Below are 12,662 nucleotides of genomic sequence, written 5' to 3' on the forward strand. Positions count from 1 at the left end.
CCGTACACCACATAACTAATCAAATCCGTACACCACATAACTAATCAAATCCGTACACCACATAACTAATCAAATCCGTACACCACATAACTAATCAAATCCGTACACCACATAACTAATCAAATCCGTACACCACATAACTAATCAAATCCGTACACCACATAACTAATCAAATCCGTACACCACATAACTAATCAAATCCGTACACCACATAACTAATCAAATCCGTACACCACATAACTAATCAAATCCGTACACCACATAACTAATCAAATCCGTACACCACATAACTAATCAAATCCGTACACCACATAACTAATCAAATCCGTACACCACATAACTAATCAAATCCGTACACCACATAACTAATCAAATCCGTACACCACATAACTAATCAAATCCGTACACCACATAACTAATCAAATCCGTACACCACATAACTAATCAAATCCGTACACCACATAACTAATCAAATCCGTACACCACATAACTAATCAAATCCGTACACCACATAACTAATCAAATCCGTACACCACATAACTAATCAAATCCGTACACCACATAACTAATCAAATACGTACACCAATGTACTCCTTATTTTCTCTTTTCGCCATTACCCTACCCCCTCTTTTGAATTACCCTACCCCTTCTTTGGTCTTACCCTACCCATTTTTATAGTGTTACCCTCTGTTCTCCTTCTGTTACCCGCCCCAATTTAGAACTTTTCTTCTCTAAGTTCGTGTTACCCTCCCCGCTACATTTGGTCCATCCTCCACATTTGTCGTCGTTACCCTCCCTCTTTGTTGTGTTACCCGCCCTATATTATATCTCACTTTTCTCACTATTTCCTATTTCGGCAACCTCGTTTTTCATGTTTGTTTCTTTTTGTTCGTGCGACGTTACATTCTTCGTGCATTCTCCTTTGTTTTTTTCCACCTGCCATTCCAGCTTCCTGTATTTCTTGTATCCCATTTCCTATTACGGTAAGTGTTTTCGATACACGTTTCTTTTCCTAGCTTCCTCTTTGTGCAACGGTTTCTGACTATCCTCCTTGGTCTTCCTTTGTCCCTTATTTGTCCCTTATGTGTCCCTCATCTGTCCCCTGACCTATTGTGCCCACAGTTTCCCATATTACCCGCACTTCCATTTTCTTACACTTTTACTGCCTTGACCAATCTTGCTCCTCTTGCCATCAAACTTCATCTCGCCTATACTTGTAATCAATATTTCCCTGTGTTACCCGGATGTGTGTCTCTCCCTAACCCAACCTTACTTACTGTCTTTCCCTTCCACTCTTTCCTCCCCCTCCTCCAACTTTTGATTTTCATTTTCTTCCTCATCACTTCACACGGTGCGAACATACCCACTTCTCTTTTGTCTTTCTCTTCCCTCTATTCCTTCCCCCATCTAATTAGTCCTCCGTTACCCGCACAATGCACAACCCAAAACTCACCTTCCCTGCTAACCTCTACCCACCACCACCCACTCCAAACTTCATCTCAAACCTCACTGTCACCTTCCCTCTTACCCGGACACAACTGTCTATCACGTGCCTCCTCTCTCCTCTCATTTTCATTTTCCTCCTCGTCACTTAGTACGGCACGAACCTCGGCTCTTCTCCCCATAGCCAGCAGCTAATACTACTTGTTACTCTCCCTCTTCTCACTTCTCATATATTTTTGTTTTTCACTTTTCATTTTTTCATTTTTCACTTTCATTCTCTATTGTCTGCGAACACTCCCCACCCCAAGGTACCCCCCTTGCAAAATCATCCTCCCAGCATAAATTCCTCATATACTTATATACTTACTTTCCAAAGATTCATTTTCTAAGGGTCTCCCCTTCTAAAATCATCTTTCCACCTTAAATTAGAGCAGTTTTGAATAATTCTGAATAGTTCTACACAACTTCTAACAACTTCTAACACTACTCTACGACTCTACAACAGACACTTCCCTTGCATAGGCCACTCCTTTTTCAAACCTAAACCCTCCACCAATTGCCCATACTTTCCTATTTCTCTCCCCAATTCTCACTTTCTTTCACAAATCTTGAAATACTACCGGGTAATTAATTATTTCCACTTATTATAATCTGAATCAAAATTACACAATTTCTACTCAGCTCAGAAAACAATTACTCTCTAAGCAATCCTACCAGGCTGGCTTTTCATCTTTTCTTCTTCTTCAAACCCCACTTGCACTACTGTTACCTGACATTGTTGATGCGTGGTAGATTCGTCGGATTCACAACCTTTTACACTATGCACTGATGCATTTTGCTGTTCCTCATCGCCACTTGGCTCTAGCTGATCTCTAAGCGTGGTTATCGCGCTTATAAACGCCATAGCTGCACATGCAATGGCGAAATATCCCACATTCTGATACCTTTTTCTTAGCTCTTTTCTGTTGGTTTTACCATTACCCAATAAAGATACTATTACTGACAACGCAACCTCGTTCCCAAATTGTGAGGCTGTCTGCACAACACCACCCGCAAGAGCTTTGTATTCCATAGGAGCGTCCCCGATTGCCATGGACAACATGTATGAGAAATACACCGCTCCTCCAATACCAGCCAAAAATGCACTTAACAATAGAAGTTTCCAGTACAAGTTCCCATTCACTTCCTTGAGTGCAGTTAAAAAGGCACACCCAAGAGTACAAACAAATGTTCCTACGATAAGGCCATTCTTTGGCTTTAAAATTGTTTGGTGGAATGCAATTGTCGTATTTGCAAGCATTAGACCTACAATTAGCGGCATGATCTTTACGGCTGCCACAATAACTGCATCACCCTCTACCGAGATAGAATAATTCACTACGGTATACATCACGACCATAAATGCTGCAAAGGCAAAGAAGGATACAAGTAGCACGGGTGCAAAATTATGTGCGTATAGTAACTCTTTGGGAATCAATACACTGACGCTCTCCATATATTTGTACGCACCCGTTGAAATGTGTGGTTTCAATAAACTTAAAACTTTTTGATAACCCAAATTCCAAGCAAAGAATGCCGCCATCAAAATAATTGAAATAACTAAAGGAACGTATGCAGAGGGTTTCTTCCAAGAGTCTCCACCATCCGTCAACGCTACCACTAGTAACACACTACCACTTATAAATGTGAAGCTCCCGATAACATCAAGCTTGGTTACCCTTTTGAATCTAGCTGAGTAGTCGGATTTAACTCTAACATATTCTGGATAACCTATTAATAACAATATGAGCATACAGGTTAAGATGGAAGCGCCGAATACCATATAGAAAAGGGCTTTATACCCTATCTTAGTTTCTGCAAAAGCGCCGCCAATAACGAATCCAACTCCTATTGTACCGGATCCTATGCTTGATAGAATTGAGAAATATCTCTGTAGATTCTCACCAGCAAACATGCTATTAACGAGTGCATATGAACATGGGACAATACCAGCACCAGCCATACCTTGGAAAGCACGGAATACTGCAAATCCTACGAAGTTTGGAATAACTGCACATAACAAAGAACAGATACCAAACACTCCTATTGAGATTGACATCATCATACCATTACCAACAATGTCCCCTACACGTCCGAAAAATGCTATGAAACCAGCGAAGGTGATAACGTATGAAGTTAATGACCAACTAGCTTTAGTAGCTGAAATGTTAAATCGTTTTTCCACGTCCTGAACTAGGACAATCATTGCTCCTAGAGACATAAAGTCTAGCGCTAAAGCACTAAGGATACAAAGGAACTTAAAATGTTTCAACCTATTTGGATGAAAGATACTCTCAATTGGAAATTCTCCTTCCTTTTCCGCAACTTCATTCAAAGAATTTGAACTTGACTCTGCCTGTGACATCTTTGACCTCTTGTAGTGATAATAGTACTGATTCAATTGATATGTTCTTATCGGAAGGTGTCAGTATTGTTTTTACTTTGACTTTTGAAATAGAAGTACTTTGAATCAACTTCAATTCGTTTATATTAGGCAATCTGGACCGGAAAGTTCATTATATCCATCTGTTTCGATTTTTGGTATCAATTATCACATTTTTTGGGCTCTTTTATGTTAAACACTGTTCAAAGTTGTTATCATGTCTAAATTTGTCATCAAAATCGGTAGTCTTCATACTCATAGAAAATCATGCATGCATTAACAGAATTATTAATCCATTCTTGTTTTTTGAACGGAGTTGAAAATGAGCTTAGTTGTACAGAAATTTCAAGAAAATCAAGGGTTGAATTTGTTGATCTTGGAGGGCATGAGACCTTTTCTAGGACACCAGATATCGTCTCATAGATAAATGTTAGGGATAAAGCCTAGATATACTAAGACCAACGTTAAAGCGCTTGGTAATGGAATTCATTACACAAAATATTTAATTAGAAGGTTTCTTCATCCAACTCTCACATTCGAATTGAAAACTTACTTAATATTTTATTGTAAGTCAAGTAGGTTTGAAACCAAGCGTAACAACTGTAAACACTTACTTATCTAGTAAACCCAACAACTTAATCTCCAAATTAATCCAACAGCTTCAAGTCAAAATGGCATCCAAGGACAACATTTCTACTAATGTCCCTTCTAAGGTTTCTACTACTGATACTGAGGAATATCCAACCGAACAGATTACTACTGAAGTCTCTTCTAAGGTCCTTACTCCATTTCTGATGAATATCCAGTCCAACACGACAATTGCAGAATCACTTATCACTGCTAGTTAAAGAAAAATTATAGGATAACGCCTAACAAAATATGTTTCTTAGATTTCCACATATATGTTGGTACTTATTTAAACTGCTTTGATCCTGGTAGAGGTAGGTTCACTTCTGGAATTCTAGTGTCAGTTACAAATGGAGCATGATCACTGCTTTCTATGAAGAACTTTAACATTTTCTTTTCAAACGCATCAACTATAGACGTGTATGTTGGATCGGCGATTAGATTGTGTCTCTCTTCTAGATCTTCTATTCTGTTATACAACTCATTCGGTTCATATAATCGATATATGAATGTGAACTCTTTGGTTCTCATAGAGACCACGCGACCAACTGTATCAATTTCATCGTGCTGTAAATTCGCCTTAATATCGTAAGGAAACGGTGCGACCTCAATAATCGGCTCCTCGGTTTTTAAGAAGCCTCCTTCTGATACAACATAATCTTTGTGAACGATATCATCTGTCGATTGCGCGTGCAACAATGGAACCCATGATTTGCCGTTGTTTGGGTATCGAGTTTTAACTTTCCCTAGATCAAACACCGTTGGTACAAGATCAAGCATTTCTACCAAATGATTGATCGTCTGGCCTTTCTCTACTGATGGTCCCGCAATGAATAACGGCCCATGCGTCAATTGTTCTGAAACACCACTCGGCCACTTTTCGATTAGATTATGATCGCCTAAGTATTCTCCATGATCGGTAAAGAAAAATAAGAACAGATCATTCTTCAGGTCTTCCTCTACTAAATCCAGAATTCTACCGAATTGCCAGTCCAATCTACTAATCATTCCATAGTAGGTGGCGATAACCTCGTTCCAGACAGGTTCAGGCAAATCTACCAAACCATGTTTTTCTCTCAGTCTTCTCATGTACAGAGGTTCCTCTCCAGTTTTTGTCTCTAACTTGACTCTCTCTGGGACATCCTCTCTGGAATACATGTTGTACCACTTCTCCTCAACTTCAAAAGGACAATGAGGGAAGAACAGTGGTAAAAACAAAACCCATGGCTTTCCACCCGTTAAAGACGGATCGTTTTTGAACGCCGTTAACCATTTTTCAGCAGATCTTATCAGAGCTTCGTCGTAGTCAATTTTGAGGTCACTGCCTCTATTTCCAGAGTAATACAGTCTTGGCCAGTCAACTTGAATACCTTTAAAAGATGGTTTTTCCAACGATTGGTTTCTCTTAAAGTTGTAATCGATCTGTACAGTGAAACCATATTCATCAAAACTCTCTTCATATCCACCAGCAGAAAACAAATCACCTCTAGTTCCAACGTTAACAACAAAATATCCGTCGTTCTTTAAAGCCTTGAATAAGTTGTCTTCATAAGGCTTAATCAACGTCGTCAATCCCCGATGTCCGGTAACATGCGGATATTTACCAGTAAACATAGAAGCTCGTGATTGAGAACATACGGAATGCTGCAAATAACAATTCGAGAACCGTGCTCCCAATTTCGTCAGTCTATCGATATTCGGTGTTTTAATCTTTTGATTTCCGTTTGCGCCAATACAATCATACCTCAATTGATCAGGCATAAACAAAATCAGATTTGGTTTAGGTGACATGATAGTGATGTCTTAGCGTTGGTTTGCATGAAGTGGACAGTCAATTAAGGAGTTGAGTTTTGAGGGCTGCTATTCATGAGAAGTTAGGCAAAACTATCTTTATATACAAGTCAGCATTCGCAGTAATTTGCAGCCATTCAATCTAGGATGTAGCAGCAGCTGAAAAACTATGGCTGTGACTTTCTTCTCATTACTTCATTTAAAAAAAAACTCTTGTTATATCTACTTACGGAGTATACAATTCACCATCATCTTTACTTTGCTGAGGGTTCTTAGAGAAACGGTTCAAAGGCACATTATTTACAAAGTTCAGTTCAATTTCCTCTAAACTCAACCCATGACATTCAGGCAGAAAGTACGAAAAGACAATGGCCAGTACAGTAAAGGCGCCATAAATAAATCCGACCTTTGACTGTAGGTTTGCATACGGCTTAGAGAGCAGGTAAGGAAGCGTAAAAGCAGTGAGGAAAGCAAACAGGATATTAAACAGAATACCAACAGCGTATGTTTTGTCTCTTAATCGTGGAGTAGGGATTTCGCTACTTATAACGTATGAAAGAGGGGCCCATGAAATACAATAAGCGAAGCCGTTAATCATCATGGTAGCGACAACTCCCTTCTTTTTGGCAGTGGTGATATCTCCTGTCCCCAGGCCCCCCATTGCCAATAAGGCCATAGCCTGGATAACTGATCCAACTACAAGGAACTTCTTGCGACCAAATGCATCAGTAAACAACAAAACTATGGCAACTCCAACAATATTTATAACAGAGGACACAATTGACATTTGAAAGGGATCCACAGTATGCAAAGATTTGATAAATATGGTACCATACTGGGAGGAAAATGCCTGGCCAGTCACTTGCTGGAAAGTGTTTGCAAGAATCACTAGTATTGTCCTTCTCTTATTTGTTCCAGTGAATAGCTCCGTGTATTTACTTCCATGTTGCTTTTCTACTTCCACCGAAGATATAATACTTTCAAACTCATCAGGTATTTCACTTTCTAGAATTGTTCCGCTACGCAAACGAACAAGAGACTGCATTGCCTCTTCATTCTTACCTTTCAGAATAAGCCACCTTGGAGATTCTGGAACAAACATGATAAGAGATGCAATGATACTTGGGAAAATATAGTAAAGTCCAAGAGGAATCCTCCATGAAGATGTACCATGAATATGTGCCGTGCTATTCGTTATGATATGGATAATTAATCCACCAATAGCTAATGACAACTGAAAAGCACCAACAAAGAATCCTCGAGTCTTTGGCGGAACAATTTCTGCCTGAAACACAGGGATTACCGCCATTTCCATTCCAATGAAAACATAGTTAAGAACCCTAGCTGATAATATCTGTTCCTTAGAATCAGATGTGATTGCGATAGTGGCTGTTATTAGCGCATATAGACTCATTGATAGAACACATATTTTTCTGCCAAATCTCGAAGATACTATGCTTCCGCAGACCAGCCCAAAAGCAAATCCGATGTATTGAAAACTATTTAAGTACGATAAAAATTTAGGAGGAATAGCATAAACGCCTGTTCGAACATTGTACTCCCCAAATTTTTCTGTAAAAGAGTCCATTGCCTGAATCGTCGCAAAACCCTGGTTATCAAATCCATGAGAGAATGAAGAACAAATCAACAACAGACTTGACAATGCCATGGTCAGGTTGAAAGATTCCTTCAGAGTTTTGAACAAATTCTTAGTAGCTTTTTCATCCAACTTCGAGGAAGAATCGATTTGTTTCACTTCCTCCACATATTCAACATCTTTGTCGCTTGTCATCTTAAAGTTTTATTTTGGAAACTGTCACTTGCTGACAGTCACTCTAGCTGATCGATTTATTCATCCTTCATAATGTCATTTCAATGCATCATTTTCCCGATTACTTCGTTACCTTTATACTCACCAGAATGCTCAACGTAAGCATTATAAGCATGGCAGTTGACTAAATCTCTATAAGTTAGGCATTGGACTTTTTTATTAGATCTGAATAATACCCTTATGCAATGCATTTGTCTTTCTAAGAGACATTGTTAATAGATAATCACGTGATATTCTACTTTTTATTGTATAAAGACCCTTTCACAAGTACGGTTAAGGCAAAGAGTTCCGAGAATCAACACCCTTAAAATCTACTCAATGCATGCAATGATTAATATCGATATCAAATTCCGTATGGGTTTTCGGCAGCCAAGATCCTGAATTTCTTAGTATGGCTTCACTTATTTGGCTGCAAAACTTTGAGACAGACGATTGTGTGCGCAAATGACCAAACAAGCAGTAGTGAATATGGAAAACTCTATAATTAATTGAGAGGAATACAAATATTTTCACGTGAAAAACACTTGAATAAATGGTATGTATCCAGAAAGACTATTGCTAAAACTCTGTGACCCTTCATTTGGTAATTTTGATTTCCATAATCGAAAAGGCGAGATCGATTATTTTTACATATAGTGAATGAATGTTTATTCTGGACTCTACGAAAACATTAGAAGCGCCAGTTATTGGTTCAATTATGAAAGTACAGGCTGCAGCTGTGAAGCACTAGGATCAGAACTACATGTTGATCCTGGACGTCCTACTACATTTTCTAGGGCGCCAGATATTATATCAATAATAAAAGATCAAGGATACAGTAATTGAAAATTGAATTCATTCCAAAAAGTATATAGGTAAAAGGTTACTTCATCCAATTCCCACATTCGAATGGACAACTTACTTACTATCCAATTGTAAATCAAGTCAAAAGAAACCAAGGAGAAAATCTGTAACTACTGCTTATTTAGTGAATCCAACAACTCAGTTACCAAATTATAAATCCAACAAATTCAATTCAAAATGGCATTCAATGACATCTTTACCACATCACTCTTCCTTACCTACCATATATAATTTCCGTCTTCCGATTTCTCCCTCAACTCGCACTTTCACTCTCAAATCTTAACATTATAAAAGTTTAAAAGTATATGCGTGTTAAACATCTGATGACTGTGACTTATTTGGAACTTCAGGTATATTGCACTCTGCGGCAACACTTTAAGGCAGCTTCTTTTTAGTTTGTTGGATAAACGCCAGTATAGCAGGGTCAGTACACTTCTGAGAATAGAGGTCAAAAAGGTCATAGCACTGTTGACCGTCATAAAAATAGCTGTCTGTCGGCCAAATTCCTCGCTCAAACAGATACGAGTTCATAATTTCACCTATTTCTTCCCATGAATGACCTTTTATGATTAACTTTAAGAAAAAGAGAGCATCATCAGTCTCGCTTATAAGCCTTATTGAAATGGGGTCGAACATGAAAGCCAATAACCTAAGCAACACCGGCGTGCAAACTATTATCAAAATTAAGTACATAACCAATCGGTTATCTGACGGGTTGTATTGGGTATAGTATAAAATAGCACCGGATAAAATGGTTATTATGACGATTAAACCTATCAAGCAGGGTGCTGTCCAGGGGTGTTCAGCAATTGCATGAGAAATTCTGCCCCTACCAAGGTCTTTACCGAGCTTTGAACAGGTGAGCTTTCGAGGATTATCTGACTCTCCTTTCATCAACATCTGGTGCGGGGAATCTGGAGTTATCATCTCTATGTATTTAGGTTCTATCAACTTATAGTTGGTTATTCTGATTTTGCAGTATTTACTTGCAGCTTCAATTATACAGAGAACTTTGAACCATATAAAGTATGATTTTGAAGAAGGCAACGTGGTTCTTGTCTCTTTTAGTATCAATTTGAAGTAAGCTATGTTACTGATTTAATTGGAAAACCCCGTTTACCCTATTCTTTGAGCACCTCCAATGTTTTATGATATTTTTCAGATATTGTTACATTCTTTATCCTTACCCGGATAAACCATGTTGTCACAAGCCTTCTTTTTCATTTTCATTTTCACTTTGCTGGGAATACTTCCACTCCACAAGGAAAACTAAAACTTTCTTCATTTTCAAATCTTGAAATCTGTTCAGAATAGTTAAATCATAGCCAAAAAAAATGCAAATAATCATACGAAATTGAAAAAACCTTATCTTTGAACACTTTAGATAACAACCGTACGTTAGTTGTTTGGATACAGTCTATAACCATTCGATAATGTAAATCCAACCTAAACTGATATGAATGAACGATATCAACTGGTCCTTCATGACGGTAACCAGTCATATTAAAGTTCACTGTTATATCGAAAATGAACTTACATAGGTAATAAGGCGCCCACAGTTGCTTAATTCTGTGTTTCAATTCTAAAACTCTTTTGCTTTATTTCATATATTTTTCATCCGAAGATAGACTAACGAAGGAACAGAGATACCAACTAATATCATTCCAAAACCTACGCCAATCGATAGACCAAGCGGTGTTTTATAGAGCGCAGCAAGTACTATTGGGGCCACCAATTTACCAATTCCTGCAATAGCACCTATAAATGGCATTAGTTGAACTTTGACTTGAGGATCTATGTACATAGAGAATAATGCCGGGACGCTGGATCCCATGAAATTATAGCCTGTCATGGTGATTGCCATTCCAGAAGTGAAGAAGATACCTGAATTTGTTTCCGGTAAGTCATTGTGTTTCAATGCTTCAGAGGCTCCGATCATAAACGCTTGCCCTATCAACGCGACAAACAATGCAAATATGGTTAAAGAAACCTGATTCCTGTGTAATTCGTTCATGTCACGTATTTGTTCAGTTTTTTCTTTTTCCATCTTGACATTGCCACTACTGTCAGTTGTGTCGTTTTGCGTGGCCCGGCTATTCAGCTTTGAAAACAGTTTTACCAAATTTGGAGCAAAGAAGCTTCCAGACACACCTAAAATAGCAGATATCATGAAAGCCACTCCCTCATATTCTACCTTCCAACCTACTTTTAGAGTTAAAAAAATTGGCATGAAGTAGAGAATTTCACACATGAAAAACGTGGAGAGAAACATGTTCCAGAGAAGTATTATACAAGCAATTAGCTTGTTACTATCTGCGCAAAAGAATTTCTTCCAGGCATTTAAATAGCTTTGCTCCTTCCTAGTCTTTTTGATTGGTGGATCTTCTAAGACAAATACAAGGATAAAACAAATAAGTAATACCATAAAGCTTGATGCGAACGTTGGTGCATTGTAAGAGGTGATTTGATATCCTCTGATGGTGAAATCACATAAGGCAAAGAGGATCGCCACCAATTGTGCTAACGCCATACTTATACCAGCCGATGTACGATATATTGAAAAAAGTTTGAAGACTGTCGTCTTATCTTTCGTAATAGCAGAGATATAACTATAAACGAGTGCTCCAGAAGATGACGCAGTTCCACATATAATACGGCCGCCAAGTAATGCATTCAAAGAGATTGCTCCGGCACACGAGTATAAGAAGTTGCCCACAAATGATAAAAAATATAGAAAGATTAGGATCCACTTTATTGATCCAACATACTCAGCAATATCTCCAATAAAGAATGAGAAAAACACCTGAACTGCAGCAGACACTGCTTGGAGAACGAATAAATAACTCTCAGGATCATCTGAACCACATTGTTTGATGTACCTAACGACGCTTGATAGATACACACAGGTGTCAAAACTAAACTGGACAGCAATCAATGATACCCCCAAATATTGAAGGTAAAGATGTTTTTGTGAGTATTCAAGTTGCATCGTTGGATAATTGCGCTCAGTGAAATACACTCACTCTGATACAAACAAAATCTGCTCGTCATTACAAACCTGTTGGCTTAAAAGACCCCAGACTTTGAACAGGAAGCTCTTATATCTCATGTCTTGGAATACTATCGGATATATAATTTCCTAATCAGGAAATATTTCTCCGCTATAGATATTCAAGTAGATGTCTAATAGCCTAATGCTTCCTCACTTCAAGATCAAATAAATGCATTAGGAATTCAATTTGATTTGTTTCAATCTAGGAACCGAAAAAGACACTTGTTAACTTAAAGGTAAATAAGCATTTATGCTAGTTTTAGAAACAGTTCAAAGGAACTCATGTTGATCCTGGACGTCCTACGACGTCTTCTAGGACTCCAGATATTATATCATTATAAAATCTAACCCTAAAGCCTAGATATACTAGGTTCAAGGCTAAAGTATTTGATAATTGAATTCATTCCAAAAAGTATATAAGTAGAAGGTTTCTTCATCCAATTCTCCAACTTGAATTGACGACTTAACTAATATCCTAATATGAACCAAGTCAGAAGAAGCCAAGGAGAACAACAGTAAATACTTACTTATCTAGTGAATCCAACAATTCAATTTCCAATTAATTAATCCAACAGCTTCAAGTCAAAATGCCTTCCAACGACATTATTGCTACTAACATTCCTTCGAAGGTCCCTACTACCGATACTAAGGAA

General features: G+C 38.1%; 5 protein-coding genes across 5 annotated transcripts; all 5 read right to left on the reverse strand.

Moving 5' to 3' along the window:
* Positions 1-2,143: 2,143 nt before the first annotated feature.
* Positions 2,144-3,847, reverse strand: KLMA_70001 (aminotriazole resistance protein; the record flags this gene model as incomplete). Its single annotated transcript, XM_022821241.1, has 1 exon — positions 2,144-3,847. The coding sequence occupies one exon, from the start codon at positions 3,845-3,847 to the stop codon at positions 2,144-2,146; it is 1,704 nt and encodes a 567-aa protein (XP_022677622.1).
* Positions 3,848-4,777: 930 nt separating this feature from the next.
* Positions 4,778-6,283, reverse strand: KLMA_70002 (arylsulfatase; the record flags this gene model as incomplete). Its single annotated transcript, XM_022821242.1, has 1 exon — positions 4,778-6,283. The coding sequence occupies one exon, from the start codon at positions 6,281-6,283 to the stop codon at positions 4,778-4,780; it is 1,506 nt and encodes a 501-aa protein (XP_022677623.1).
* Positions 6,284-6,509: 226 nt separating this feature from the next.
* Positions 6,510-8,075, reverse strand: HXT15 (hexose transporter HXT9; the record flags this gene model as incomplete). The annotated part of the gene is made up of 1 exon (XM_022821243.1): positions 6,510-8,075. One exon carries the CDS (start codon positions 8,073-8,075, stop codon positions 6,510-6,512), a length of 1,566 nt encoding a protein of 521 aa, XP_022677624.1.
* A 1,257-nt stretch (positions 8,076-9,332) lies between these two features.
* On the reverse strand, positions 9,333-9,884 carry KLMA_70004 (uncharacterized protein; the record flags this gene model as incomplete). Its single annotated transcript, XM_022821244.1, has 1 exon — positions 9,333-9,884. The coding sequence occupies one exon, from the start codon at positions 9,882-9,884 to the stop codon at positions 9,333-9,335; it is 552 nt and encodes a 183-aa protein (XP_022677625.1).
* Positions 9,885-10,560: 676 nt separating this feature from the next.
* PUL3 (Pul3p) lies at positions 10,561-11,946 on the reverse strand (the record flags this gene model as incomplete). Its single annotated transcript, XM_022821245.1, has 1 exon — positions 10,561-11,946. The coding sequence occupies one exon, from the start codon at positions 11,944-11,946 to the stop codon at positions 10,561-10,563; it is 1,386 nt and encodes a 461-aa protein (XP_022677626.1).
* Between the last annotated feature and the right edge of the window lie 716 nt (positions 11,947-12,662).

Source organism: Kluyveromyces marxianus, chromosome 7, assembly GCF_001417885.1.
Source record: "Kluyveromyces marxianus DMKU3-1042 DNA, complete genome, chromosome 7".
NCBI lineage: Eukaryota > Fungi > Ascomycota > Saccharomycetes > Saccharomycetales > Saccharomycetaceae > Kluyveromyces > Kluyveromyces marxianus.